The sequence below is a fragment of the Rasamsonia emersonii genome (genome assembly GCF_000968595.1).
Source record: "Rasamsonia emersonii CBS 393.64 chromosome Unknown ctg1118621760041, whole genome shotgun sequence".
NCBI classification, from domain to species: Eukaryota; Fungi; Ascomycota; class Eurotiomycetes; order Eurotiales; family Trichocomaceae; genus Rasamsonia; species Rasamsonia emersonii.
This window is the reverse complement of record NW_013563246.1, coordinates 162,740-176,072: the sequence shown is the minus strand read 5'-3', so window position 1 is coordinate 176,072 and position 13,333 is coordinate 162,740. Positions and strand designations below refer to the sequence as shown.

The following is a 13,333-nucleotide window of genomic DNA, read 5'->3' as shown; positions in this document are numbered from 1 at the left end:
TTGCGACAACGTCAGTGGGATTTTTACGATTCTTGCGAGCGAAACACGCTCAATCTCTCCATGATGAATGACCCTGCGAGTGGGCTTCCGGCGCAGCTGGTATGCAATCGATTTTTTTTTCCCCTCAATGCTCTGATAGTTGCAACTGACTTGGCATGATGTCTTCTAGCTGCCCCACATGCACCTGGTGTCGCGACAGCGCTATCCGGTGATGAATGGGCTGCCCACGGAAACAGTGCTCGACTACCTTCTAGCCGCTCCCAAGGTCGTGCGAGAGCTGCAACCGATGCATTGGACCTTTCTAGATGGGCCGCCTGACGGGACTACCTTACTAACATGGCAGCCGCTGAACCATCTCGGGACGAACTTTGCCAGCGATGGATATGTCTGGGCAGATGCTGAACAGGCCTTCACATTCGAGTCCAGAGGCTATGTGTGTGACCCTGAGCGTGACAGGCGCATTATCGAGGATAATGAATGGATATGCTGATTTCTGTGTTCTACTAGACGGTTGAAATGTGGGTGCAGCGAAGCGGTTATCATCCTCCAAACGAGACGATCGCGACCCATGCCCGCCGCCGCTATCGCCTGCTTCCCCCCAAAGTTCCAAATCCAAACCTGGCTCCCCCGGATCCATCCCTGTGGATCGTCCATTATTCGCGAGCTCCCCAGAGTGATCATATACCAGCCAACCGGATTCCGATTACGCCCCCAGTTCAGGCCATGCTAGCTCAACGGCGGTTCTTGCAAAGTCAAGGCCAGTTAGTTCGAAAGGACTTCATGTTGCATGACCGCAACAACTGGCCCACGATCAGTTTCCCGCCTCAGATGGGGCCGCAGGGTTTTGCGCAGCCGCCCAACGTCTATGCGAATGCGATGCCGGGCCGTCAACCGCAGGGGATTTACTATGCGGCACATCAGGGCGCCGGAGTACCTGGGGCCATGGGACCAACACCAACCAAAGCGCCCCGAGGCCATCGCAGCACGGCTAGTGCAATGGCAGCAGCTGCGGCGGACTTTTCCTTGGAAGATGAGGAAACCTCTGGCGACATGTTGGATTTTCTCACCCCTCGAGAAATCAGCAAAATGCGATACCAGCAGCACCACGAGTGGATGGAGGAAATATTTGCGTCGCCGTATACCATTAAGCAGATTACACCTGTCGACCTTGGTCTGGGTCGCAAAGGCGAGCTTGAGTCCTTGACCGCGGGTTTCTTTGAAGCGCCTGTTGGTCCTTCTCCATCGAAAGACCAGAAGGACCCTGGGGTTGCCATGCAAGCAGGAAAGATGGAGCCTGACAAAGCGGAAGAGTTTGCGGATCGGGTAGCCAAGAAGGTGGCCGACATGACGGCAGAGATCGAGAAACTGAAAAAACGACACGCTCGGAGGATGGAGAAGATCGGGCGGTTGTCTGTTCTAAAGGAAGCCGAGTCGAAACTGCGCGATGCGGCGGCTAATCCTGCGGAGACGGGCTCTGAAGTCTGGAGACTGGAAGGCCGCATTGAACTTCCCAGCGAGGAAGAGACGCCAGCTGCCGACTATACGGCGCAGGCACCCAAATTCAAAGTGGATGACGTCGTCAAGGAGGTGGAGCACGCGTATGGAAGGTCGATTGTACCCGAGCCGAACATCTCCTGTGTTGAGAAGGGTGGGTTGCTGGAGCGGATCGAGCCTGAACCCGCGCCTCCAGCCGAAAGCAATGGCGTTGGTGCAGAGGGCGACATTGTCATGGACCACACGAACAGCCATCTCCTGGATCAGTTTGGCACTCCGCCGGCGTCACATCCTTCACAGGAAGCCTCCGGGCCGGGACCAACCGGCGGGGCTGATGCGGCGAGAACGGGTATCCCCCAACAAGGTGGTCCCTCTGGTGACGTCGAGATGGGAGGCACAGCATCCAACGAACCTACGCAGACGAACACGGCGGAGGGAGAGACTGGTGACTGGGTCATAGTTGGCAACGAGGGCAATGCGACGAAAGCAGCCGGCACTGGACCCAACACGGCGGGCGGTACACCGGGCAGCGGCCTCAACACGGGTCTCGAGACGAGCAACTTTGATGACGCGACCAACTTTACGAACATGGACTCGGCAGGCGACGCGCTTGCTGCGTATGGAGAGCAGCACGATTTGGACTTACCTGATCTCGAGAACTCTGCGTTCGGGGATGCCTTCCACGCGTCGGACAACGAGGCGGTCCATCACCCGGAAGAAGATGAGATGTCATAGGCGATCGAATCCGTTTGTTTCTTTGTATCAAAAGTGTCACCTTTTTTTTTATTTTAAACTAGAATTCGTATTCCCATGTTGGCAGGCGTGCAGGATTATTATACTCGTGTATTGTTAGGTAGGTAGGGAGGGAGGTAGTTATTATCACCGGGCTTGTTTTATTGTCGTGTCAGAGTATCTTTATTATTATGGAATGAATATTATAGAGTTCTGAAGGTCTCCTAGACTAGACGCGTGCTGCATGCATTGTGTATACATATCATCATATGTAGGAGAGGTCAGTCAGTGCTATAGAAATCGCAATCGCAATTGGGTATATAGTACAAGTACGAATGCTTTCTGGTTTGTTTATATCCAATAATAATTATTATTCTAAAGTTCTACTTTTTTTTGATTAAACAGTGGAATATAAATAAATATATTATTAACACTACATAAATTTTATTATTTATTGACACTGTCTTCTGTCTCATCTCTTTCTTGAGCTTGTACCACACCACACCTTTGTTGAACCTTACTACTGTAGACCAGAGAGCCTCGCAAGAGAAGAATTCATTAATTGAATCTCATTGAGATGAGAATCTTTGATTGAAAATAAAATAAAATCAAATATCACCTACATATGCATACATATACATAGGGATGTACTGTACCAAGAAGTAAGTTGTTTTTTTTTTGGCCTGACTGACTGTTACTGACAGACAGGCTGAATCCAGACCCGACCCTAGCTAGATATCTAATCTAATGCGAGTCATGAGGTACATACCTATCTATCTATCTATCTAACCTAGGCACATGTACAGTACGTACCTCAGTAGTCAGTACAAACCCCTGCATAGCTAGGTAGTTGGGTGAATGGTCAGTTGACCAGACAGACAATTAACTTGTAACCACGCACGGAACGGCCCGGGGCGTTCTTTGCCAAAGCTGCTAATTAAAACATACAGAGTAATCTGGATCAAGATCCATGTCGATTTAGTTGCATACATATCCACCTAAGGTTAGTAACATGTCGCCAGTGCCTAAGGTATGCAGGTGGGACAGACATGTCACGCGCATGATCGTCATGTGATGATGATCCTTGGCTACCCCTCCCCCTCCCGCTCCCAGTGCCACTGCCGCTGTCAGTCTCCCGAGATTCTTCTTTCTTCGTTCTTCAGTCTTCTCTCCGGAGTGCGGTTGGACTGTGCTTAGTAAATAAATGAATCAATCAAGCTAGGTAGAGTATTAGCAGAGTACATACATTCATACATACATTCATACATACATACATACATACTCTATATTATAGTCCAGCAGTTTAATTACGCAGTTTAACTACATAAACTGACTAATCGAGGAATGAATCAAGATCTGGCACTTAAGTGCAATAAATAAGGTACCTACCATCGGATACCCTTTCTCATCATCTCGAATAACGAAAATTATTATTATTATTGTCCTCTCTTTTCCTATTAATTAACCCTATTTTTTTTTTAAAAAAATTAACCAAGGTGTGCTTTCCATAGAGGGTCCGTAGTAATAATAGTTGCTGGGTAGTTGCTAGTCTATTTCAATCTATAGGCGTACACGCTGCCAACGCAGCAAAAGTTGGTCCATGCTCATGCTTATACACGACAAACAGACCAGCAACTCGTTCTCTCTCGCCTCTCACGCGCATGCTATTAACTAACTAGTGTATGTACGTATGAGTTGGCAGTCGTAGGGGATTACTTATTTGGGGGGAGTGCTTTTTTGGAGCTCAGCTGGATGGATGGCTGAGTTGATGATTTACATTTATTTATTTAGACTGGGTTGACACGACCTTTCTTTCTCCTGTAACCTGTACTTACTTGCTTGCTGGAATATTTGAATCAAGGCGTCTTGTTTGCGCTGCTGTATATCTTTCTCTCTTTCTGCTCTTCTTGCTCTGCTGAATGTCTGGTATGCCTATGGGCATACCGTGTACATGGATCAGACAGGTCGATCTGCTGATCTGTATCAGTCGCTACTGATACTTTTTCTCTCTCCCTTTTTCGAATACTCAATCGTATTCTATGTTTATACGAGATACGCTCAGCATCCAGGAAAGCGACAGAAAGACTAGTCGCGTCATGGCTATATTATAAACTGGACCAACACATCCTCAGATCATTATCATTCTGCCTGCTCACTGCCATCTGATGATATTCTTCCAACACCTCAAAACAGATACAGGTCATTATTCAAGAAACCAAAAGCAAATTGCAGCGGCATATCATTGTCATATCAACTCATCAAACAAAAAGGCCGCCATCGCTGGCGGGCAGTCGTTGTGACTGCATGCGTCTTGAATGGAGAATGGAGATCGTCAATATCATCATTAATATACGCTGAAGAAGACAAAAAAAAACCTCGAATGTCATCAAGAGAAGGTCAACGTCAGCATCTTCACCTTTTGGTTCACCTGTTGGCACGCGCAATCAACCAATGCAGCACGGCGTCCAGGTTGGTTTCCTCTTTGGCGCTGATGCCATAGCAGCTGACTTCGCGCCGGTTTATCGACTTGAGGTCCATGGCATCGATCAGCTCGTCCACCGACAGTTTGTCGGGCAGGTCGGATTTATTCCCCAGCACCAGCAGTGGGATCCCCTCTAGGCTGGGCTTGCTCATCAGTTCATGAAGCTCTTCGGTCGCCACAGGCAGAGCAGCCCGGTCGGCAGCATCAACAATATACCTGTGGTAAGCACCAATGAGCATGACTGCTAACCGAGTGAGTCGCAGATCGGACATACACGATGGCGTTGACCCCTCGACAGTACCGTTCCCACATGGGCCGAAAGCGCGGCTGGCCTCCCAAATCCCAGCTATGCCACCATCAGTGAGATTCCAGCGCTGGCGATGGAGGTGATACTGACCACTTCAACGTCACATGGCCCTTCTGGACTCGTTTCGTGTTGAAGCCGATGGTGGGGATGGAGCTACAAGGGACAGCGGTTAGCTGGGAGGGGTCCATCAACATCTCGTGCTGTCACCTGACAACGTACTCGACCGTGAACTCGCCGCCCTGTCCGCGCTGGTCAGCACACTCGCCTGTCGTCTCGATCGTGGATCAAAAGCATACCGCCAGCACACGAAGCAAAGACGACTTGCCCGCATTCTGGAGCCCAATCATGGTAACGTCCATCTCCGTGGCCCTATAGATGGGGGTTAGACATGCGATGCCATCCCGCAGACCCATGCATTGCTCTGGTGGTGGCCCGTGGCGGGAAGGCGGGACGGGAATGCCGCGAAGGATCCGTCCGTTGCAGCCCACTTACCAAAACATCCGGAGAAGCCAGTCATAGATGGTTCGAAAGATGCCCGCCATGATGGCGATTTGGAGGTGATGGTCGGAGGCCGATACGATAAAGGAGCGTTGAAGGAAAGAAAGGAAGGAAGAGAACGAGAAGAACGACAAGAAAAAGTCTGGATCCCAGTGCGATGCAACCAACCACTCTGTTGTCTTTGTCTGCAGGGACGCAGCACCGATGATACTACGATGATGAGGATTCTCGACCGCAGATACGAGACCCCGGGATTCTCGGTGGGGGTTGGTGGAAAGCGCTCGAGTCACCTGCAACAGCGCCCAGGGAACCAATGTGCGTCGTAGAAATACAGAAGGGAGGGGGCGCAGTACGCCGTAGGAGAGGATGGCAGATGGCCCTGGGTTGACGATTCCGACTGCAACGGTGTAGAATGGAGAGAATTTTAATCCGCACGTAAAGACGAGTACAAGTAACTGGCCACCAAGCTCGCCTCAAGCGCCAGAGCGTGCTCGTCTTTTTTTTTTCTCGAGCACGAGGCCGTGCGGAATTCGGATCGAAGCTCTGTGTCGTTCTGCTTTTCTTTTTGGCAGACGGGGAACCAAACTAACTCACTAACTGCTCGATCGATGTGCACGCATGACCGATGATTTGCGCCGAGCTGGAGGGGAGCGCTTAGCTTGCGGGTTGGCCAGTGCAGCAACGCCCTGGTTCTTGTCCACTGGCGATGTCCCTGTCTGGAGACTAGGCTGAGCTCCACTCCAAGCAATTATTATCTCGTTCTCGTAGGCAGGCGTAGGCGTTCGTGCTATAGCCCGTTAGCAATTTTATTAGTAGCTATACAGTACGGAGTAATGTACGTCAGTGACCGCTCGAGGAGGTCCTGCTGCTGCCTGCTGCGCTTACTCCTTCACAGGCTCTGGATCAGCCTTGCCAAAGCGCCAGGGGTTCAGGTACATACAATGTCAAGCGTCAAGAGAGCGCACGGGAGAATGCTGTGGCGCTGGGCAGTGCTGGTGACCAGAGATGCTGGGCTGCTGGGATAAACCGCCAGCGACGAATCACCTGCGGACGATACTCGACAGCAGCTCCGCACGGGGGCAGCGATGGCGTTTGCCGATGATGCAGGATTCCAGAGGCGATAATTATTGATAGAGAGATTGATTCCTTAGGCAGTCAATTATCAAAGGGCGGTGTCGTGCTGCTATCGGCACGTGATGATAGCGGGCCACTCGAAAAATTTCCCGTCCGTCGCAGGCGGGCGAACGCTTCCTCGCTGCCAGCACCGACATCCCCAGCGCAACCAGGGATTTTTTTCTAGCCCACTGTTTAGAAAGAAGTCTGCGCTGGAGGATGGACTTCTGACGGAGCCAATTGCTCCCTGAAGTCACACAGCACCGGTGCGTGGGATTCGCGAATTCTTTCCAATCGCAGCGACGACTCACCGTCTGGCAAACGTACAGACAGACAAAATGGCACCAGCACCGACAAATACCAAATGGACTGTGGAGTTCGACACTCTGCGGCGGGAGCGACTCTTCCGAAATCCTCCCAAGGACCATTCCGCCTTCCCTTCCCTGGAAGCCGCAATTCGCCCTCACATCGATTCCTTCAATGCGCTGTTTGGAGACGCGAAACTGGTCGAGGAAGGTCTGAAAGATATCGGAACCAAGACCTTCCTGGATGGCGACCCCGAGACCCCAGAGCAGCGAGAGAAACGTCGTGCAGAGGGCCGCCCGCCACCTAAGCGGAATCGGCTCAACGTCCGCATCAGAGAGGTCTTCCTCGAGAAGGCTGTGCTGCCGCCAACCAACAAGTTCAACACGCGAAACCGCAACATTTACCCAGCAGAGTGCAGAGAGCGCCATGCAACATACCGAGGGAGGCTACGGGCGAGGCTCGGGTACCAGGTCAACAACGGAGAATGGAAGGAGTCAGTGCGAGAGTTGGGCCAGGTCCCTCTCATGCTGCGGGTACGCTCTCGTTATCTCGGGAATATATTACGTTCAGAGGAGAAGCGCTGACTCCAGGATGCGAACAGACCAACCGATGCCATCTCGAGAACCTTACGCCCGCGCAGCTCGTCGAGCACAAGGAAGAGTCGGAAGAACTGGGTGGCTACTTCATTGTCAACGGAAATGAAAAGTTGATTCGAATGCTGATTCTGCCGAAGCGCAACTATCCCATGGCCATCGTCCGGCCCACCTTCGCCAACAGAGGCCACCTCTACACCAAGTACGGTATCCAAATCCGGTCTGTCCGCCCCGATCAAACCTCCCAGACCAACGTTCTACATTATCTCAGCGATGGAAACGTGACGTTCCGCTTTTCCTGGCGGAAGAATGAGTATCTGGTTCCCGTCATGATGATCCTCAAGGCGCTCGTCGAGACCAACGATCGTGAGATCTTTGAGGGCATCGTGGGAAGCGCCTCCTCCAAGGGAATCAAGAACACGTTCGTCACCGACCGTGTGGAGCTTCTGTTGCGAACCTACAAGGGATACAACCTCCATGGGAAATCCGAAGTCAGAGCCTACCTGGGCAAGAAATTCCGTCCGGTCATGGGCGTTCCGGCTGACATGTCCAACGAGGACGTTGGCACCGAGTTCCTCCGCAAGGTGGTGCTGCCGCACTTGGGGAACCAGAACGTGACCCCGGCTCAGGACCATGATAAGTTCAAGATGATCATGTTCATGATCAGGAAGCTTTACGCACTCGTGGCTGGTGACTGCGCACCTGATAATCCCGATGCCGTCTCGAATCAGGAGGTTCTGCTGGGCGGCTTCCTCTACGGGATGATCCTGAAGGAGCGACTGGAGGAGTGGTTGCGATCGCTTGGCCCCATCGCTCGAGACTGGTGCATCAGGAACAATGGTGCCAAGTTCACCGATCCGGCATTCGAGAAGGACTTCCTGTCCAAAATCGTCAAGAGGTCCAACGAAAATATTGGTGGAGCGCTGGAATACTTCCTATCGACCGGCAACCTGGTTAGCCCGACGGGTCTGGATCTCCAGCAAACGTCTGGATTCACGGTCGTGGCAGAGAAGATCAATTTCTATCGATTCATCAGCCACTTCCGCATGATCCACCGAGGAAGCTTCTTCGCCCAGCTGAAGACGACCACAGTCCGCAAGCTCCTTCCAGAGAGCTGGGGTTTCCTGTGCCCCGTCCATACCCCTGATGGAGCCCCATGTGGACTCTTGAATCACCTGGCGCACAAGTGTTTGATTGCAACAAATAACCTCGATGTTTCTCATATCCCTCGAATAGTTGCCCAACTTGGCGTCCGTTCGGAATCTTCGGTGGCCCTGGACGAAAGTGTGCCGGTGCAGCTGGACGGACGTATCATTGGGTATTGTTCGCCCAAGCAGGCGCGCATGATCGCCGACACCTTGAGATTCTGGAAGGTCGAGGGCACGCACAACATCCCCCGGGAGCTTGAGATTGGTTATGTGCCCAACTCGAATGGAGGCCAGTATCCCGGAATCTACATGTTCTCCCAGATGGCACGGATGTACCGGCCCGTCAAGTACCTGGCTCTTGATAAACTGGACTACGTCGGTCCATTTGAGCAGCCCTTCATGGAGATTGCATGTATGCCGTCGGATGTCATTTCTGGAGTCTCCACCCACATCGAGTTCACGCCCACCAACATCCTGTCCATCTTGGCCAACTTGACCCCCTTCTCCGACAACAACCAGTCGCCCCGGAATATGTACCAGTGCCAGATGAGCAAACAGACCATGGGTACGCCTGGCACTGCCTTTGCATACCGCACAGATAACAAGCTCTACCGATTGGAGATGGGCCAGACGCCGATTGTTCGGCCGCCATTGTACAATGAATACGGACTGGACAACTTCCCGAACGGCACAAACGCCATTGTGGCTATTATTTCATACACGGGTTATGACATGGACGACGCCATGATTATTAATAAATCGTCTCACGAGCGTGGCTTCGGTTATGGAACGATTTACAAGACAAAATTCTTCAACCTGGACGAGAAGGAGTCCCGTCGAAGCAAGTCGAAACGCGAGATCAGCAAACTGTTTGGGTTTGCTCCCGGGGCCGAGATCAGGGCGGAGTGGCGCAACACCCTGGATGAAGACGGTCTTCCTCACATCGGCGTCAAAGTTAGAGAGGGGAGCGTCATTGCGGCCTGGCACACCGTCCGTTACGACCCTGCCAGTGACTCGTACGTCAACGTCGACGGTCAGACGCATTTCCTGAAGTATAAAGACCAAGAGGAGGGGTACATTGATAGCGTTCGCCTGGTTGGTTCCGAGAATGGAAATGAACCCATCCAGGCGATCAGCGTGAAATTCCGCATTCCTCGAAAGCCGATCATTGGTGACAAATTCTCCTCGCGTCACGGACAGAAAGGTGTCTGTTCCCAACTGTGGCCAGCGGTCGATATGCCCTTCTCGGAGAGCGGGATCCAGCCGGACCTGATCATCAACCCGCACGCGTTCCCTTCTCGTATGTCATCTCTCTCTCTGTCTCTTTCTCTTCTATTGATTCGTACCGGTGCTAAATTGATGCAGGTATGACAATCGCGCAGATCATCGAATCCATGGCCGGCAAAGCCGGTGCTCTTCATGGTCACCCACAAGATTCAACGCCCTTCCAGTTCAACGAAGACTACACGGCGGCGGACTATTTCGGCGAGCAGCTTCGCAAAGCCGGGTACAACTACTACGGGAACGAGCCGATGTACAGCGGGATCACGGGCAAGGAGTTCGCGGCCGACATCTACCTAGGAGTCGTGCACTACCAGCGTCTGCGACACATGGTGAACGACAAGTTCCAGGTGCGAACGACGGGGCCGGTGAACGCGCTGCACGGGCAGCCCGTCAAGGGCCGAGCCAAGGGCGGTGGTATCCGAGTGGGAGAGATGGAGCGCGACTCGCTGCTTGCGCACGGCGCGGCCTTCCTGCTGCAGGACCGGCTGATGAACTGCTCCGACTCGCAGCGGGCGTGGATCTGCCGCGACTGCGGCTCGTTCCTGTCGACGCAGGTGACCATCTCGACCGTGGGGTCGCACAAGTCTCGGGGCGGCGCGAACCAGGGCGCCGTGGCGGCAGCAGCCAAGGTCGTGCCGAACCAGGCAGCGCCCGTGGGCGGCATCGGCGCGCTGGGCGGCGTCAACGGCATCGTGCGCTGCCGGCGCTGCGCGCGGGAAGCAGTCTTCGAGGACTCGCGGGCCGAAGTGTGGGAAGACGGCGAGGGACGACGGTACGTGGGCGGCGACAACGTGACGGTAGTCGCTGTTCCGGGTGTCCTGCGGTATCTGGACGTGGAGCTAGCAGCGATGGGCATCAAGATGAAATTCTGGGTCGACAATTAGATCGGTCGGACAAGAAGCTAGTACATGACTGACCACGAAAGAAAGAAAGAAAGAAAGAAAAAGGAATAGCGATCGATTGATACTCATGACTTTCATTTCAAGACGATGCAAATAAAAGTCATTATGTCTGCCTTGCCTTACCTTGCCTTGTCTTGTCTTGCGTCGTGTTATTGTTTTTTATTTTTTTTGTTTTATTATCTGGATAGATGTTATGTTATCATTCTATCCTATCATATCATATCATGTTCATGGGCGCGTGCACGAGAGAGAGAGTTTCTTTCTTTCATTGGATTGAATGTGTTTTATGCATTGCATTGCATGTCTAGGTACCTACGTACATAAATCTATGGTATATAAGTATACACAGCAGATCTGATCTGACCTTTTTTATTTTTATTTTTTTTCTTATTTATTGCTTTGTACGAGTGTATGTGTAATCATAGAGCCATTTAGTTAGTGAAGTACAGTACTTACTACCTAATCAATACTGAATACTGGCGAGTTTAACAACGTACGACATAATAGAAGTTTCCAGTTCTAGGTCATACATATATCTATATGATATATCGGATTCATGTCGAACTCGTCATCTAATTAATAACCTCTAGTAGTAGAAGTAGCTAGCAGCAGCAGCAGTAGTAGTTAGGCTAGGGTTTTGTTTTTTCTCTTCTCATTCGTCTATTCCATTCCATTCCTTGCCTTTATTCGACACTATCAAAAAGGACAAATCCATACATATAACGTATAACGCAGTGCAATAATAAGGCTCGTCGAAGAAAGTTTAAAATGCGGTAGATTAATGCTGACGTAAGGTAATTAATTCTACACGTCAGCCGTAACATTGGTGAATTCGCCCTTCTCCAACTTTGTCTTCCAGAAGATGGGATCCGTGTCCATGAAGCCGTGGTGCACCCATCCTTCCTCGCGGACATGGTACAGGTTGATGTACCCACCGGAGTACGCGTCGCGGTGGGTGGCCGCCAGGATGCTCCTCTTGGCCAGCTCCAGCGCCTCCTCCGTGCTCAGGTCGTAGCGGTATTCGGCGTCGAGCACGCCGTAGGCGAACGTCTGCCCGGAACCGACGCAGAAGAGGTTGCCCGACAGTCGGGTGCCGTCTGAGTCGATGTAGTAGAGCGCGGGACCTTCTTGAGGCGTTACCTGCAGGAAGAATGAGTATATGACAGTAATAACACACACATAAAAGAAAAAGATGAACATACGCCTGCCAACATGGTTCCCATGCTCAGTCCCATCCCCTTGTATGCGTACGTCAGGTTCGCCAGGATCTTGGAAGCAGCCGCAACCGTGATCCGACGTTTATGCCGGATTTCTGCCACTCGATTAACACAGATGTCCAACAGTCGCTACACATTCAGTCTCACCGTGAAGTGTACACTGCTCGGCCAAGTATCTCAACCAGTATTGACAGTCCTGAAAAATTTTCAGGTCAGTACGAGCCAAGAAAAAAACTCACTTCCAACGCTGTTCGTTTTTCGGCGGTTGACTTACTGCTGCACCTCCAGCCATCGTCCCCAGAAGACCAGGCACGGGAGCATCTTGAGGCTTGTCCGTCACGAGATCCAATCGCGACACGGGAATGACCTTCTTCACCGTCTGACTGGCGATCCAGTTCCCTGCCGTTGCTCGGGAATCCGTCGCGACAATCTAGAGGCATTCCTGTCAGTATATTTCCATCGTCAAGGTCTCTTTCAGGCCACCTACGATTCCGTCCTTGAATCGAAACGCAAGAGTGGTCGTTCCGTGGGCTAGTTTGATCGGCGCATTCGGGTTCGCATGGTCATCCGTCATGGCACGGAGGAAAGCAGAGGGCTAGAAGAGAAGAGAAGAGGCTTGGTCAGCATGTGATTTGACGCATGATGCTGACAACCCGTCCGGATATCGAGCAGCAGAATGAAGTCCGGAGGCTGCTCCTTGCACGCATGCACGGCTATATCAAGGTCAAGCGACTCACATTCTCAATCGGAGGGAGATCGAATTTTAGAGACAGCGGCGGAAGACACTCTGTCATTTCGCGCTGTTGTTGCTCGGAATAGAACTCATCTTCGTACGGCGAGCGGGAGTATTTGGCGACTAACGTATCCATGGTCGGGGAACCGGAACTGCGGCGACGGTGACAAAGGGAAGAATTCTAGAAAGACGAAAAGGGGGATTAATTTACAGAGTGCAAGGAGAAGAGACGTGGACCTGGTGGTGATGCTGCAGCTCCGAGCTTCGCGTCACAGCTGGCGCCTGGTGAGCACGTGACGCGGATTATGTAATGAGCCAACGCATCATTTTTCCGCTTTAGTAATAGTACACCCATGTAACTATACCACCTCACCAGCATACTACCCTAACTGGAATAACACTGCTCTGCTTTTGCCAGATTCTGCCAAGCTGCAATGACTTAGTTCTACTACTCCACTTGATTCTGCAAGGCCTTGACCTTCAATCCGTAGTGTACCTAGAGAGCCCTTTATCTTCTGGGATAC

General features: G+C 51.8%; 4 protein-coding genes across 4 annotated transcripts; 2 read left to right on the top strand and 2 right to left on the bottom strand.

The window, feature by feature from the left end:
* Positions 1-63: 63 nt before the first annotated feature.
* On the top strand, positions 64-2,229 carry T310_2860 (uncharacterized protein; the record flags this gene model as incomplete). The annotated part of the gene is made up of 3 exons (XM_013474292.1): positions 64-99; positions 170-433; positions 508-2,229. The coding sequence occupies 3 exons, from the start codon at positions 64-66 to the stop codon at positions 2,227-2,229; spliced, it is 2,022 nt and encodes a 673-aa protein (XP_013329746.1).
* A 2,421-nt stretch (positions 2,230-4,650) lies between these two features.
* On the bottom strand, positions 4,651-5,557 carry T310_2859 (ADP-ribosylation factor family protein; the record flags this gene model as incomplete). Its single annotated transcript, XM_013474291.1, has 3 exons — positions 4,651-5,054; positions 5,323-5,384; positions 5,508-5,557. 3 exons carry the CDS (start codon positions 5,555-5,557, stop codon positions 4,651-4,653), a joined length of 516 nt encoding a protein of 171 aa, XP_013329745.1.
* Positions 5,558-6,964: 1,407 nt separating this feature from the next.
* Positions 6,965-10,841, top strand: T310_2858 (DNA-directed RNA polymerase; the record flags this gene model as incomplete). The annotated part of the gene is made up of 3 exons (XM_013474290.1): positions 6,965-7,465; positions 7,573-9,973; positions 10,039-10,841. The coding sequence occupies 3 exons, from the start codon at positions 6,965-6,967 to the stop codon at positions 10,839-10,841; spliced, it is 3,705 nt and encodes a 1,234-aa protein (XP_013329744.1).
* Positions 10,842-11,663: 822 nt separating this feature from the next.
* T310_2857 (Proteasome endopeptidase complex) lies at positions 11,664-12,945 on the bottom strand (the record flags this gene model as incomplete). The annotated part of the gene is made up of 6 exons (XM_013474289.1): positions 11,664-11,999; positions 12,062-12,171; positions 12,224-12,272; positions 12,351-12,506; positions 12,564-12,671; positions 12,814-12,945. The coding sequence occupies 6 exons, from the start codon at positions 12,943-12,945 to the stop codon at positions 11,664-11,666; spliced, it is 891 nt and encodes a 296-aa protein (XP_013329743.1).
* Positions 12,946-13,333: the final 388 nt, after the last annotated feature.